Raw genomic sequence first — 17279 nt, 5'->3', positions numbered from 1 at the left:
AAATCCTTAACCCTTAAATTATTTCAATGGACTCAAATGTTGTTTTATTTGATGGCCTTCCTGCCCTGGCATTTGGCCTTTGTACCCTCAAAAACATTTACAACCCCAAAGGCCAAGTGGCCTTGCCCCTAAAATGACAGAATTCCAGGCCTGGACTCTACACATATTGGTCATTGATTTATAAGTGATACTAGTGGATATTAAAGTGCATAATGAGAATGAAAGATTGGAGCTGGTTCTCTGTATGAGGAATCCTCCAGCCATCAGCATTCTCTCAACTCTTTATTACAGCTTGTTGTTGGTTTACATGCATCTCATGCTGACAAGGTATTAAGCAGTGAAAGCCAGACAGTGTTGACAAGTTAAAGGTCTTCATCAGACCAGCTTCTTGGCTATGAGGAAGTCTTTGAGTCGTTTCATCTGCCAGCAGCCGACAGACAGCAGAATGGAGGTCTGCACCACAGCCCACCACAGCACGTTGCTGTTGGTGTCCTCACTGATCTGACGAAACTTCTCCTCTTTCTCCTACATGTAATGAACCAAAAGTATGTGTATGAATGAGCATAATGTGTATGTGTATGAAGACACATGAGCATTTTGTTCAACTAGAATGGGAAACTAAAGTTTAAGTTGTATTTGTATCACAGACAGTATTGCAGAGAATTTCCTTATCAGCAGACCAGCTTTTGCTGAATTTGAGGATAGCGTTCTCTTAATAGCTTTTCCAATGAGAAAATGTCCTGTATTTATATTAATTTCCTAAGATTTACTCTCCTGTCATGACCTGTATAGTATAGTCATAGACTTTGCTTTCATCTGTTGGCAAATTGTGTTTGTTAACCACATAAAATACAGGACTCGACATACCAATACAGTAGCCTAGTGTACTGGATAGTAGACTACATCAACCATACTGTATTATTGTCATGTCCCAGGTTCTGGCTGAAGACCTACAGTATGTCACCCATGTCATTCATCTCTCTGCTCTGAGTTTCTTGTCCCACCACTACTCTCCCATCGAAACGAAGACAAATAAAATGGATTATGTACATTATGTTCCAATCAGGACATGGGACATGTCTCCTAGCTTACCCTCTGGTATTCCTGCTGCCTCGCGATATACATGATCTGGTCTATGAGATGACTGAGGCTGTTGTCCATAGTTTCTAGATTGTCTTTGGCCCTCTCAGCAGTCGGGTCGATGGCATGCTCTCCCATCTGAACATCCAGATGAAGCTTCTGCACAGGATTGAGATAGATATACATGTTATGATAAATGTTTGTGATTGGCCCGGATCGCTGAGCTAGCGGCCCGGACACTTAGGGTCAATGTAGCATCGTGGGTTCGAGTCCCGTTCCCGACGACCGTTGATGCGCATCACTCCCCCCTCTCTCTCCCTTTTTCTTGTCCATTTTCACTAAAAAATATCAATAAATGCAGAAAAGCAACAACAAAAAAATCATAAAAAAAAGTTCTATTGCCCCATTCACATCTAAAAAAGCAGTCAGCTGTTTATAAGTACAGGATAAAAATAATGTATGCAAGAGCATAGATTTCTTTCTTTTTTTGTTTGTTTGTTTTAACATTTTGTGTGTGTGTGTGTGTGTGTCCGTAGATCTCACCAGCCTCTCTCCTGTAAACACTGAGAACCTGGTGGAGTTGGTCTGGAAGCAGAGGTAGTGCTGACCGGAGGCATGAGAGGTGAAGGTGAATTTACCAGTTTTACCGAAACGCTTAGACATCAGCATCTGAAGAGGCAAAGGAGACAGGGGAGATGTGTACTACTAGATATGTACTATTATAGACTACAACCATTTTTATGCATTTCTATACTGCTATACTGTACTTTTAAAATGATGAAGCCTGTTGGACTTGAAACGTTCTAAGCCAAAAGGGCAGGGCATATACAGTACAATCATCTGGGGTCCCCAGATGATTAACTTAATGTGCAACATTGTTTTCTCACTCAACAGTAAACAAACCAACAAAGTGTATAGAGGGTATTTGCACATTTCTAAAGTGACAATTCAAGGACGTCTTAATACCTCTAAAATGACAAATTAAAACATTGACCAAATTGTCAAATATTAGAGGCAGAAATTGTGAAAATAGCCAATCTACATGCTCACAACGTTGTGAGCATGTAGATCGGCTATTTTCACAATAGAACCGTGTTATATAAAATACAATGCCTCAACTCTTAGCGCTCGTCAGGTTGGGGGGGTCCCCAGTTAAAATATGATTATTTTGGGGGTTGCGGGCTGAAAAGGTTGAGAACCACTGTTTTAAAGTACTAACATTAATAACTCACTGTTTGGGTTGATCTCATTCTGAAGGGGTGAACAGTTTGTGTGTATCAGACAAGTTTCATGTTTTGAGGATAGCTTTTTTTTTTTTTTTCCAGTACCTCGTGGTTTGGGTCATGAATTCTCAGAGTGACTCCCAGATGAGGAGAGTTGGATGCCTTCTTTAACTCCCATGGCTCCAGCAAGAAATACCCTGAGGTACACACACACACACACACACACACACGCACACACACACACACACACACACACACGCACGCACGCACACGCACGCACGCACGCACGCACGCACGCACGCACGCACGCACACACACACACACACACACACACACACACACACACACACGCACGCACGCACGCACGCACGCACGCACGCACGCACGCACGCACACACACACAGCAGAGTGATGCGCGTGGTCAACATGGAATTGAAGCCCACATTAATGTCTTTCTCTCCGTCTTGCCCCTGACTTGGTTGGCTACCAGTTTAGAAGGTCTTGAATACAGCACCAAGTAACTGTATGAAATTGAAAACTGTATGAAATTGGAACACCAAATACATGACAAGCCAAACGAAGCCAGCAACAGTATTACATTTTAAATTAAAGTGCAATGCCTTTACAGTATATGAAAAAAGTAAGGAAACAAAAAAAAGATAAAATCCACTTCTTTACACCTGTAAAACCTCACCCTGGTCAGAATAGCCGATGAAAACAGCATGAACCTACAGACACCGGAAGTGGCGGAAGTGCTGCGGTTAACGGAAGTTACGTCATGCGTTGCAGTCCGTTTACATAAAGATTGTAGCTCTTAACTCGCTCTTAATAAGTGTCCTTTGGTCAGAATCCATGTTTTTGTTTGGATATTGTTTATTATGAGCGCAACCGATTTTTTTCGCCAGCGGGGAATATGAAAAAACAATAACATCCGGTGAAATTCTCCCGGTGGAAGTAGCACCGTTTCATGCCGTTTCAGCCTATGGTCTTGACCAGGCTTTTCTCTTGGCAGATGAGTAAGCCTGGCTACGCGAGGCTAGTAAAACCTGGGATGTGACAATAAAGCTGATTCTGAGTCATTCGTATTCATTGACTCTGAAAGACAGCAAAGTAACCCACGATTCATATTTTATTAGCCACAAGAATGTGAAACCTTTAAAATGTACTACTGTATGATTATCACTAACACATCTACAAGTTGTAGACCAGGGTTCCCCAATTAGTTTTCCCCAAGGGCCGAATTATGTCTAGGGTACCAAGCCGAGGGCCACAACATTGCAGGGGGCGACGGTGGCGTTCCTGCTACTCCAGTGACAGTTTTCGACGTTGTCGGGTGAAAATGTCCAAAACCGTTCGGTTTGAATTTATCATTTTAAAAATGATTTAAACTAGTGAAAACAGCCGATCTACAAGCACACAACGCCTCGCGGTGCGAAGCGTTGTGTGCTTGTAGATCTGCTGTTTTCACTACGTTTGTGCGACGGCCTTGTATGATTTGCGAAAGAACGTACAAATTAGGAGATAGGAGATTTCCACCCGACAACGACAATATACTAGTGTTGTTGCTGCTCTTATACCACCATTATTACTGTGGTTGGTTGTGGGCCAGACAGTAGCCCCCCGCGGGCCGCAAATGGCCCATGGGCCGCCTATTGGGGAACCCTGTTGTAGACAGTCTGGGTAATACTGTACCTCCATGTGCTGTGCTTTCAATTATTATGGCACATGGTGTTATTGCTGAAACATGCAGCATGCTAAATACACCCCCAAGACTCACCCGTCACCAACATGTCCTCAGGAATCTCCTCAATGATACATCTCTCTTCCTGCTCTCCCAGATCAAAATACATGGCTGCCGTCAGCGCCAGGTAACACTGAAGTACCAAACCGACGCCTCGCAAACCCATTCCGATCCGCAGGGTTACTACTACTACAGAGAATGATACAACTCGGTTACTAGCCTACACGTCAAACTACGTCAAAATGTTCTGTCTGCTGTATCCGAAAAACACAACCATAAAGTGATATGCTAGATGTTTGCTTTGTTTGTTAGTTGTTGTTTTGTACTCAAGCCTAGAAGTCTGGTAAATAAAAGCCTTGGGTCGATAGAATTAGCTGTATGCTGTTGAGTCCCTTGTAGTCAGTTCAATGGAGGCTGTTGCCTGGAACATGTGGCTGAGAGAGAGAAGGGGTAAAAAAAGTACTGTTGTGAGAACGTGACAGGTGTTGCTTTCAGTGACAACGGTGTCTGTAACTGTTTCACTCGTTGGCCAATAGAAGTGACGTGACGCTATAGCTGTTTACTGATACTGTCATTCTACTGATACTGTCATTCTACTGATACTGTTCTCCAGTTCTCCAGTATGCCTACCATACCACCAGTAAGACTCCCTAATCGGGAGATAAGTGACCGTAGGTCACATGTACACACAAAGAGGGCTGTAACTGCCATTGGTTCCTAGTTGTGTGGGCAATGTGTAGACATACTGTGTACCGATGTGCGTGATTTTAGGGCAAAATCTGTAGGAGCAGTGTCCAAAAATGTGTTTTGCAAGAATCGGCCTCATGGTGGCGCTAGAAGAGGGCCATGTGAGAAATGAGGGGTGGGGTCTCCGCGTTGCCTTGGCGGACGAATAGGTACCAGCCCCGGCTCTCCCGGACGCTCCTAGCCCGAGTTACGGCATTTTATGTGAGCTGCAGTGGAGGGGGTCCTCCACTGGGGGCGCCACCACTTTGGCATCCGTTCTGGAGCACCAGGAGTCGGTGGTCCCCGGGAATTCCCCGTGAGCAGCCATGTTGGAGTGGTCATTTGGTCATTTTTGCACATTTGGTCTTTTTTTACATCTGGGGGTCCCCCAGGGACCTGGGGGTCCCTGGAGGTTGTAGTTTGGCAGCCAAGGAGCGTGTGTGCAAAATTTGGCATGGATCGGGGCAACGGTTGCGGAGATATGAGCAGGGCAATAGTGTGACGTGTGAGGTGTGACAGACAGACGGACAGACTGACTGACTGACGGACTGACTGACTGACGGACTGACTCACAGTTTGTGCAGGTTTTGATAGTAAGTGCGACCTACGGTCGCAATAATTTGTGTATGGTTTTTCGACAAAATCACTGAATATACTGATATTATTGATTCAGGACATTTTCCAGATTATTTGGCCTCTGGTAGAAATGTGTCAATAATCCCACTTTAACCCTGCAAGACCCGAATTAATTTCTACTTGCAAAAACATATATATATATTTGTTCAACCTTTCAGATGTTGTTGTAGGAGTCCTGATCAGAGAAAGACATGTTTTTTGTAAGGTTGTATCCACCTCTTTCCACAGGAATTTACTGGAGAATGTTTTGCACCACACTGCACCACACTTCCGGTTAACAGTAGACATACAAGCTCACGTCGCGTCGCAGATGCAGCCGTTGTGAGCTTGTAGATCACACTCGGCTGCGGCGCCGGAAGCTCCGTCCAATTTCTGCGCAATGCACGATGGGATGTTGGAAACTTGTGGATAGCCATAAATCATAAATCATTTGGGGGATATTTTTCACAATAATAACATATGTACATGTTCTAGATATTCTAATGATCACCAAAACAATTATTACAGGCATTTTACTTATGTTTTTGTGAGGAATAGCGTCGGTGAAAAAGTGAGATGTTGTTTGTCCAGACTCTGGACTCCAGAGATCTTTAAGTGGTGTGAATATCAGCCTCTGTGGGGGGTATATATCCTAGCCAATGGCATTGTAATACTAATCAATAGGATCCAATGGTTATGTTAAGGTGAAAAAAGAACAGGAAGACAAATTATTTAAACTCTTTTTTTTTTTTAAATAAAATATAAATGTTGCCAAAACGCATCTGGGCCTTGCAGGGTTTTAAACAGGGTCTGGGTGTCTCTCTCTCTCTCTCTGTCTCCCTCTCTCATAAAGTAAACTTCTAAATACTGCCAGCAGTCCTTCTCATAGCATTTGCAAATGTTGTGTCGTCGTGCCTCAAGGATCTCATTTCCCCCTCCTACTCTTATCTACCTTAACACACGGTAAATACATACAACATGGCCCCTTTGAAAACATGGGATGAGGTCACTTCTAAAGACGACTCCCACTCTACGGTAATGAACCCATCTCACGTTTAACATCTGCAAAGGCTGTCAGCCCTCAAGGAGAAGCATGGGCAACAGTTTGACTTGTCTTTTGGTTTTTAACCACTTAAAGGGATAGTTTTTAAGTTGCTTGATTCAGTATTTTGATATTTGATATTCCTTTTATCAGACACGCCCCCTTCCTATACAAACCCATTGTAACTTCAGACTCCATTTTAACCGTGATAGATCGAAAACATCCGTCCTTGTTTCTAGAGACTCATCTATATTTTTGGAGAAAATAAAAAAGAAAGAAAAAAAGTAATCGAAAAACAGGGCCTGCTCACGTATTAGTACAATATGAGTTAACCGGGACCTAGGACCAAGGGTTTGTATAGGAAGGGGGCGTGTCTGATAAAATGAATATCAAATATCGAATCGAGCAACATGGATACTTTTTTTTTAAAGTGAAATATCCTTTTGTGGCTTGTGTAATTGTGGCTCAGGAGGTGGGTCGGCGGTTCGAATCCTGACTCCTCCTGTCCACATGTCGAGGTGTCCTTGGGCAAAACACTGAACCCCACATTGCCTCCAATGAGTCGGTCTGCTACCATTGGTGTGTGAATGTGGGAAGTAAGGACGCTGGCGTTGACTGTTCACCACTTCACCTCCCCATGTATGAATGAATGGACCATTCATTGTAAAGCGCTTTGAGCACTTGGAAAAGGACTATAAAAATGTTAAGCCCTATCTAAACGTTTGGATAATGACATGCCCTTAATAGGACTGTGAGGGTTAAAGTGGTAAAACGTAAACTCCAACATGTTTAGTTATGGTACCACATGAAATGCACAATTCCCTTCGTGTCTGTCTGTCACAAAATGTTCTTGCGGCCACTAGTAGCGCGCGGCTCGTTCTGACCTGTAAGGGCTTCTTTAGTTCCTGTTTTTTCTTTGTCAGCAGTGGTTTTCAATTTGGGGTCTGCTGGAGGACCCCCAGGGGTCCTTCAGGAAGGTTGCAGGGGTTTCCCAAGCCAAATGAGTGGGCTAATTTAGCCATAATTCAATGCACTAAAATGTGTTGTTTGAAAACCCTTGAAATATTAACAAGGGTCAAGGGAGTTTCTAGGAATCATTGGCAAATTTGTGTCTGTTTAACGCATTTTCACTTGACATTGTTTCATCACAGATGACCATGTGCTCAAATGTTTGAAACTGTATTGCCTCATGTCGACCAGAAAAAGAAAAAAAAGCTCTGCGAACAATGTGAATATGTGTCACTCCAGTGTCTGTTATGTGCATCATGTGAAAGTGCTTTAGTGTGGGTGGTGGTGCAATACTACGGGGCAGCTATGGATGTCAATCGGTAGGCTATGCCAGTGGAGAGAGCTCTTATGCAGATATTGAGAGGCTGGATACCTTTGCAAGGTTTATTTGTAATTATACAACAGGTAGTCGGGCTCTCAATGGAAAACAGGCTCTCCAACCGTGCAGGTAATGAGCACTACCGCACGGTCTCATCAAATAAAGAAATCAGCTGCGTTTGTCACGACACTATGCTAGGCGGCCAGGCTAGCGGTTTTCATGTGAAGTTCAGGGACGTAGTAGCTAAATGAGGCATTAAAAAATTACAAATTCCTATCGTATATCTTAATTAAAATGAAATGAAGTTGACGTGTTTTTTTTAAGGGCAACAGTTATATAATCGCAATATTACACTGGAGGGTCTGCCTTATCACGGTTATCTGTCCCTTCAGCCCTGCCTACGGAACTCGGCTGCGGCTCGTTCCTGCAGCAAGACTGTTGTGCCAGATAACCGTGATAATGCACACCCTCTCGTGTAATATTGCTTAAATATGCACTGGGTAGATTCATCTGAGGCATACATGGGCAACTGGTGGCCCGGGGGCCACATGCGGCCCCCACCTTCACTGAATGCGGCCCGCAGGTTGATATCAGAATACTGATATATTATTGATTTCAGCTGTGTCAATTCCTGCTTTAATTCCTTCAGTCTTTATTAGTAGCTTAATGACTATACTATTAAAATTAATGTTAATCTTTTTTATGTCCGCATTTGTATTTAAGTTCATAAAGTTAACAATCAAAAGTTTTACATTTCCTTTTCCGGATTCCAATAAAAAGAACATAACAAAAAATAATTCAGGATTCCAATTCAAAATAAGCAAAAAAAGACGATCTACAAGCTCAAAACGTGCCGCAGCGACACGTTTTGAGCTTGTAGATCTGCATTTTTTTTTTTGCTTCTTTTGTATACGATACTAGAATGACAAAGTAGTACGTAGCAATATGCATTGTGGGCCTCTGGAGTGAAGGTGTAAATATAGTGGCCCTCTCCATCATCAAAGTCGCCCACCCCTGATCTGAGGTGTCGTCAGGGTCGTGCTGGCCATTGGGAAAAGCGGGACAACTCCCGAACGGCCGGTTCATTCCTGGCCGGTCCAGGCCGGCCATTAGGAAAAAATTTAAAATAAAATGTCGGCCTTCGTTCCATTCTCGTATCTCCAAGTTTCAAATTGGTAGATCTTTTCGCAAAGCAAAGCACTGCTTCATCTTACAAGGCCATCGCACAAAAGTAGTGAAAACAGCAGATCTACAAGCACACAACTTTGTGTGTGTGCTTGTAGATCGGCTGTTTTCACTAGTTTAAATCATTTTTAAAATGATAAATACAAAACAAACTGTTTTGGACAAGGTCATGGTTTCCACCCGACAACGACGAAATATAACTCATGTAATTGGCCCACTGGCTTGTCACTTGTCATGATCTGAAATGGCAAATCTTTGAGTAGCAGCAGCGCTATAGAGAGAGATCTCTCTCTATAGCGCGCAATGAGGGCCTCTACAACTATTTTTTCCCGGGCTGAATCAGGGGCCCAGCACGTCCCTGGGTGTTGTGTACTGTTCCATGGTGTACCATGACTCTAACTCTGGGAGTGCCACTGGCATGTCATTTAGACAGATGCTGATGCTTTTTGCACGCTAATTGTATTATGCTTTGTTTGTTTATTCAGATTTGTCACATTATGATACTTGTAATGTAGTAAAAAACGATGTAACCCATCCTTACACTAAATCAAAACTATCCCCCCAAAAGAGACACAAATGGCCTTACCCAGATCCTACTTCCACACAATTCCAACAACACTCTGTACAAGACAAAATATATAAAAAAGAATAAAAAGAAAGGTACACCCTCTGCCTTTGCCTCCCGGTCTACATTACCATGCATGGATGGATTAACAATCATTAAAAAAGAAATAAAGGAAAACGTTTGAAAATACTTGGTAAATACTTAATTAGTGCAAATAATAAAGGACCATAGAGATGGTTTTTCCACAAATTAAACCAGTGTTATAGCTCATATAGATGATCATATACTGTAGATGATCATTTAGTTGTAACATCTATCTATAACATCTACTGTACAGACAGACCCACTCCAGATATTACATTACAAAATGTATAGGTTTCCTTTTCAAGTTTTAGTTCATTTAACAATTAGACGCTGTTCTGCTGCCATGGCATGGTGTCCTACATGAACTAGCGATAATTCAGGTAGACACGGAAGGCAGGAGGTGTACACTGCCGCCTCCCGCCCCCCATTAATTCAGCTCAGTCTGTCTCTCCACATTCAACCTCACTCTCCATTCTTCATTCCCATTTTCTACAAGCTAACTCTCACACACCCTCATTCTCACAGTGGAACTCTCTGTCTTTGTAAGCAGACCAACATCTCTGTTCATTCTACATGCTCAGCATTGTTAGCTACGTTCTGCAGCCCGTCAGTGTTCAAACTCCCTCCACCTCCCTGGCCTCCTCCCTGTGGCATTTAGTTGTCCATATTAATTAATGGATATTTCTGTGGATTGTACTTTGATAGGTTATCATCTTAACTATGCATTGAAAGGTTCAGTGTTATGTTCATTTAATTAATAACCGTATTTTAGGCTCCACTTCTGGGGGTTTGCGATCCCAGATTCTGTGTCACGCTTGTACAGATAATCTGTAGTATCATAGAGCGGAGGTTCTCAAAGTGGATCTCAGGGACTCTCTAGGTTCCTTAATGGGGGTCTAAATTGACAGTGTCTAAATTGACAGTGTACAAATGGAACCAAATGGACCCTGACGGGTCCATTTGGTTCAATTTGTACACTGTCAAAGTTAAGGATAGACCTTCAAATTTCAAAGTTTGAGAACCACTGTCATAGAGTGACGGCACTGATCTGAATGCAATGGCATTGCGATAATAAATATTAATTGTTAACTAGAAAGATTGTGGTTGCCGTGACGCGAGTCACGACGAATCCACTGTAAAATGAATTCCATTTCACCATTTATATTAGATATTGTGATGTCAAGTGAAGCATGACCAACAGATTCACCTTTCTGTGGTGCAGCCGTCCAAACCCGATGACATTACTCAGAAAGTTTACAAAACACAGGTTCACTTTGCTAGGAAAGAATTCTCGGATCAGTACCATTGCCCTTACTCCTGGCTTCAGGATGGATGAGCTCTGCCAGCCTCCATAGGCTGCCAGCCTGCCACACCCACAATACTGCCAAAGAAATCTCCACGCAAATGCCGGCCATTCTTATTGTTGAGCAAGGTGATCATATTTTGAGAGCAACACATTTTCAGTTAGGTGTGATTGGGTCTTGCAGGATGTCCAGGCTGAGTTGCGAGGCCAGATGGAGCACCAGCTCCAGGGCTGCCAGCTTTGAGTCATTCATAGGAATACAATGTCTTCTCTTCCTCAGGCCAGAGATGGAGTCAGTCACAGTACAGGACAGGTATATGGGAACAATATTTGGGGAATTTACTTGGCCTGCAGATTTGGTGCTGCCAGTGCCAAGTGCCAACATGGTACTGCCAAAGGGGAGAGTATTTTTTGCGGGGCTTTCAGTCTGAGTGTATCAAACATGCACCTTGGTTAAGGTGGAGACAACATCCCGTTGGCCCGACCAGGTTAACATTCACCAGGTGAGGTTAGCATTAACCAGAGGTTACCATTTCACCAGGTTAGCATTTCACCAGGTTAGCATTCACCAGCATTAGTTTTACTGAGGTTAGGGTTAGGGTTAAGTTAAGGTGTATCTCCGTCCCCGCGACTTTCGGCACCTCCGCGCAGCCAATCACAAGCGTCCTCTGCCTTAACCCAGTTGCTTTTTTGATACACTCGGACTGAAAGACCTGCAAAAAAACACTCTCCCACTGCCAAAGATTGGTCATCTTGGTTTAGCCACGGGCAGGAAGAAAGGGAATGATACTTTACAGCAGTGTTCAAAAGTGGATTCCAGGGACTCTGTGGGCTCCTTTAGGGGGTCTAAATGGACCCATACAAGTCTGTAACTCTGACAGTGTACAACAGGAACCAAGTGGACCCGTAAGGGGAGACCTTGAAATTCTGAGAACCACTGCTTTACTAGCCTCGTGTAGCCAGGCTTACTCATCTGCGAAGAGAAAAGCCTGGTGACAATATCAGGCAGAGACTGTTCAACTTCCGCCGTGAGAATTTCAACGGAAGACTACAACGCATGACGTTAACTTCCTTTAAACACAGCACTTCCGCCACTTCCGCTAGAACCAACCGGAAGTCATATTGTGGCCAGGGTGCTGCTTTACAGGAAGGCGTGGGTCCACTCCAGAAGACAGCCGTAGCATTCAGCTTTACAGGAAGGCGTGGGTCCACTCCAGAAGACAGCTGTAGCATTCAGCTTGCTTTACAGGAAGGCGTGGGTCCACTCCAGAAGACAGCTGTAGCATTCAGCTTGCTTTACAGGAAGGCGTGGGTCCACTCCAGAAGACAGCCGTAGCATTCAGCTTGCTTTACAGGAAGGCGTGGGTCCACTCCAGAAGACAGCTGTAGCATTCAGCTTGCTTTACAGGAAGGCGTGGGTCCACTCCAGAAGACAGCCGTAGCATTCAGCTTGCTTTACAGGAAGGCGTGGGTCCACTCCAGAAGACAGCTGTAGCATTCAGCTTGCTTTACAGGAAGGCGTGGGTCCACTCCAGAAGACAGCCGTAGCATTCAGCTTTACAGGAAGGCGTGGGTCCACTCCAGAAGACAGCCATAGCATTCAGCTTTACCGGAAGGCGTGGGTCCACTCCAGAAGACAGCCGTAGCATTCAGTGCTTTACAGGAAGGCGTGGGTCCACTCCAGAAGACAGCCGTAGCATTCAGCTTGCTGCCGGGCGTTTGCTCCGCACGTGTCCTTCAGCCACACCCGGAAGCTCTCCTCGTCCTTCTTCAGCAGCAGGAACTGTCCCAGGACCACGTAGGCCTTGTCAAACCTCTTCTCCTCCAGTCTTTTCCCCAGCGCCTCTCCGATGCCTGCCAGAGACATGACAGATTTCTCCCCCATGGGTTCTGCCACAAAGTCTCTGTGTTTCTGGGACGTCGACGACATGACTGCCTTCAGTTGCTGGTAAATCGCTTGCATCTCTTCCTGATGACACGGTTTAATACTAGTAGTTAGTGGCAACCTAGTTGCTTACCTATTCATTTATTCACGGAATGGATGTCATATCGATGATGTCAGTCTTGCCCAAGTATGGACTACATTTGGATGGTGGATCTGACCTAAAGAATCACAAGATGTGACAAATATTCTGAGATGACGGAACTGCAGGGTGTGTGTTAACTTTTGAAGATGCTGTGACAGATGTCCAGGTGGACATCATCACAGCTAGTCACGCTACGTGAGGAGGACACCCCGCACCGGGATGGCGATTGCGGATCACTTGATAGATTTGTAGTTTCTCATGTTGAAGATGCAATAAAGTAAAAGAAAATCAACTCTTGCCACAGTGTGCGAACCATTACCTACAGTACCTATACCAGTAAGACTCCCTAAATCGGGAGATAAGCGACCGTCAGGTCGCATACACAAACTTTGGAAGGCAATGGTAGCCAATCAGGAGGGAATATGGGAAATGGGACAGATCCATGTTGATGACATGACTGTAGAGATACTGTGTACCGCTTTGCGTGATTCTAGGGAAAAATCTGTAGGAGCAGTGTCCAAAAATGTGTTTTTCAAAAATTGGCCAGATGGTGGCGCTAGATGGGATAGATACATTTTGATGACATGACTGTAGAGATACTGTGTACCGGTTTGCGTGATTTTAGGAAAAAATCTGTAGGAGCAGTGTCAAAAAATGTGTCTTGCAATAATCGGCATCATGGTGCGAGAAATGAGGGGTGGGGGTTGTGGTCTGGCAGCCAAGGAGTGTGTGTGCAAAGTTTGGCATGGATCTGGGCAACGGTGGCGGAGATATGAGTAGGGGAAAAGTGTGACGTGTGACGTGACAGACGGACAGCCGGTGGAGGTTTTGATAGTAACTGCGACCTGACGATCGCAACAACGTTGATGATCTAAGAGGACACCGCACCAGACACGTCAGAGCGCGGTGATAACAAAAAGGGCTATTCATCGTTCCCTGGCACAGAACATGAGAAAAGGGTTGACATGCAAAATGTTGAGGACCACTAGAATATGCAACAGGGACAGGACAAGATACACAAACTAAAAGACAGGGTCTAATAACAACAATACAATTCATGTAGATCACATTGATGATCCCACCGTCTGATGAGAGACGGTGGGTGGGAAGTTGGCGGGATGTTCTGCATCAATTCTTCTGCACTTTACATGTTTCGATTTGTAGCGACTAGCGAGGCATCCTTATGCCTCGTTTTCATAGAGCAAAACTTCTTGGACGTTTTTTCAAAAATGACGGCAATTTTGAAATTCACGCTTGATGGGCTTGATTTCCGTAAGGTTGCTTGTATACATTGATAGTTGCTGGTTGCATTTTATTTGTTGTGAGCTTGTAGATCGGTAATTTTCAAGTAGCTGATGTGGCGATGCATATAGTTTTAAATCTTGCGTGGCCTAGATAATATCACTTTTTGGGTCTTATTTTCGTACACCTGCTTGCTTATTTTTCTCTGGCAACTGGTCTTTCATGCCGCCACAATGGTTTAGTGAAAACGATGTATTTTACAGCTTAACAGCATTTTTGCTGCCAATGAGGGCATGTGAAAACACCCAAAAAACAAAAGTCCTGGCAAGTTGAAAATCATTATGCTAATTATTTTGCAGGAAAAATTCTGGGACTGCAATGAAAACATGCCTGTATTGTAAGAGCCATGTTTTCCTGGATTTATAGATAGAACATTACGATGTGTTTTTCCTTCAAAGCATGCTGTATTACATCTGCAAACACTTTGCCTTTACATGTATTTACACTTTATTGAACATACATAGCACACACTGAAGTAAAAAAGAACACCATTGCAGTTCCACCAACTATTTTACAAAAAGGTACATTTAATTCATCATCACAAAGAGTTCTCTTTGATTGTACATTAATAATACCTGAACATCGTGAAATAATAGGTATTACTGTCAACATTAATACACTGTACACTACAGGGTAAAATCCTGTTATAAATATATCCTTTGTCTTTGGGAGAAAACACAACAACAATGGTTCTGTAAACACTACATTTTGAACACTGCGATGCTAGAAGAACAGTGTGTCATACAATGATATTGTATGACACATGTAGGTTTGGAATCAGGGTTCAGACATTATGTCTGAAATCACCATGATTCCCAACCTACTACAGCAGTGGTTCTCAACCTTTTCAGGCCGGGACCCCCAAAATAATATTTTTTTAACTGGGGACCCCCGATACCCTACGAGCAGCAGAGTTGAGAAATTACGTTTTGTATAACACGGTTCTATTGTGAAAATACCAGATCTACATGCTCACAACTTGTGAGCATTTAAATCTGCTATTTTCACAATTTCTGCCTCTAATATTTGACAATGTGACCAATGTTTAATTTGTCATTTTAGAGGTATTTAAAATCTCTCCAATTGTCACTTTAGAAATGTGCAGATACCCTCTATACACTTAAACTTTATGCTGGTTTGTTTACTGTTGAGTGAGAAAACAATGTTACACATTAATTTAATGATCTGGGGACCCCCCAAAATAATTTGGGGACCCCCAGGTTGAGAACCACTGTACTACAGGACGAAGCATAGAAGCACCATGATTTCTGTCTGATTGCTGGCAGACCAATGTCTCCTTCACTGGCTTCTGGTTGTGTACAAAACACCAGGCAGGGCAGGGCATGGCAACCGACCCCTTACCTCCAGGACGTGAGATGAGTTCCCCTCACCCCTTACCGCTCGCTTAGATTCCAGGAACACAGGAAGTCTGTTGGTCCCTTCCCCAAAACACCCTGGCTAACGCTTCACATGGCTGCGTCTACGGTCCTTATTAGAGTGGTTGCCCTCCAGGGCAACACTTTATAGTTCTAGTGCTACTTTATTCTTTCTAGATAAACGTCTAGCCAATCAGGAAGCTGCATTCTCGGTGATGTCACCATTATAGAGTACGTCCATTGAGTTTGAGTGGTGCTAGCTTGAGGATTGGCTACCCAGACAATAAATAGGCAACCACACTCGCAATTTCCCAGAATTACATCTTTCTAGTTCTGATCTGTCCTATCTCCTACATCCTAGCTCCTACAGGGAGTAGAATTCGGCCAGCCATTTTGCTCCTTTAGGAAACGAGGATTTAATTTAAAGGGGAACACCACCCATTTTCAATATTGAACTATATCATTAATATACCTTAGTAGAGTTGTGTGGACGCAGCCCTAGACCTAGACTCCCCCCCCCCCCCCCCCCCCCCTCAGTCAGAAGTGTAGTCTCATTCCCCATGTTCCACCGCTGGCTGAAAACTCGCCTCTTCAGGCTCCACTTCACACCCCACCACTCCTCTTTCCTTGTATCCCATATGGTCTCTTAGTTTGATAGACGCTCGTAAGTTACTATGCATACTACATGACCACAAATGCTGAGAAAGTTATTTTACAACATGTTGTTTTAAGACAGATACTAGGATTGAGCCTTACCTGGTATCCTAGTTTCTTTGAAGCACCAGTACTTCATGTCAGAGTTTTGCCTGTTTAGCGTTAATGCTAGATCTGTAAATGTAGCTCTTTATGGGCAGAGTATCAAGGCAGTGTATTCAAAAGTCAAGACAGTCGTTCTTGCAATACCACTGATCAAAGAATCATTGAATCAGTAAATCCATCAAACACAGTCAGTCTGAAGCCTGATTCACACTTTGTCACACGATGGCGCCACATGCTGGAAATAGTAGATCTATACAACCTCGGTTTGGAAACTGTGGCACTGACGAAAAGACGGGTTACTCATAAGGCATGACAAGGCAGGACAAGATCAGAAATGTTAAGAGGATCGGCTCCGGTTAGACGGTTTGGGGATAAAACACGAGAAGCGAGGTTGAGATGGTTTGCACATGTGCGAAGGAGGGATGAGGGGTATACATACAGTAGGGAGAAGGTAGCCATAAATCATAACTCTTGTAGAGTGCTTTTATTTTGGGACATTTACTCTCTACAAGAGTTATAAAGGGGAGTCGGAACACTCTTGCTGGTTGAGCCCTTCCGTCCATTTTCGTCTCAAAACATGTACAAATCAATAAGGTGCTCACTGCATTGACAAAACAGTTTTCTACTGACCCGTCCACTCGTCGGCATGTGTTAGTCCATAATTATGCTTCCAATAGATTAATGTTTACTCAAACTTCTCTGTGTCTTGCGTTTCCTCGTCGTAATGCTTCCGCCTAGAAACGTCGGAATACTTCCGTCCTACAATACGTCATGTCCTAGTATGAGTGAATAGTGAAGGGGATCACCGTCAGTTTGAGTATTAATTTATTGGAAACATATGGACTAACACATGCCGACGAGTGGACAGGTCGGTAGAAAACAGTTTGGACAATACGGAGAGCACCTTATATATTGATTTGTACA

The 17279-nt window shown here is 43.7% G+C and overlaps 3 protein-coding genes across 4 annotated transcripts in view; 1 reads left to right on the top strand and 2 right to left on the bottom strand.

Moving 5' to 3' along the window:
* fgfrl1a (fibroblast growth factor receptor like 1a) overlaps positions 1-17279 on the top strand; it is a 415817-nt gene that overhangs the window by 186112 nt on the left and 212426 nt on the right. The window lies entirely within an intron of this gene.
* Positions 376-4210, bottom strand: LOC308301834 (transmembrane emp24 domain-containing protein 11; the record flags this gene model as incomplete). Its single annotated transcript, XM_080745961.1, has 5 exons — positions 376-525; positions 1093-1239; positions 1624-1749; positions 2409-2500; positions 4081-4210. 5 exons carry the CDS (start codon positions 4208-4210, stop codon positions 376-378), a joined length of 645 nt encoding a protein of 214 aa, XP_080602087.1.
* On the bottom strand, positions 12549-12821 carry LOC308301830 (barrier-to-autointegration factor-like; the record flags this gene model as incomplete). The annotated part of the gene is made up of 1 exon (XM_080745955.1): positions 12549-12821. The coding sequence occupies one exon, from the start codon at positions 12819-12821 to the stop codon at positions 12549-12551; it is 273 nt and encodes a 90-aa protein (XP_080602081.1).

This window comes from Nannobrachium achirus, assembly GCF_963921795.1.
Source record: "Nannobrachium achirus genome assembly, chromosome: 17".
Lineage (NCBI taxonomy): Eukaryota > Metazoa > Chordata > Actinopteri > Myctophiformes > Myctophidae > Nannobrachium > Nannobrachium achirus.
The sequence above is the reverse complement of the archived record's forward strand: the minus strand, read 5'-3'. Positions and strand labels throughout refer to the sequence as shown.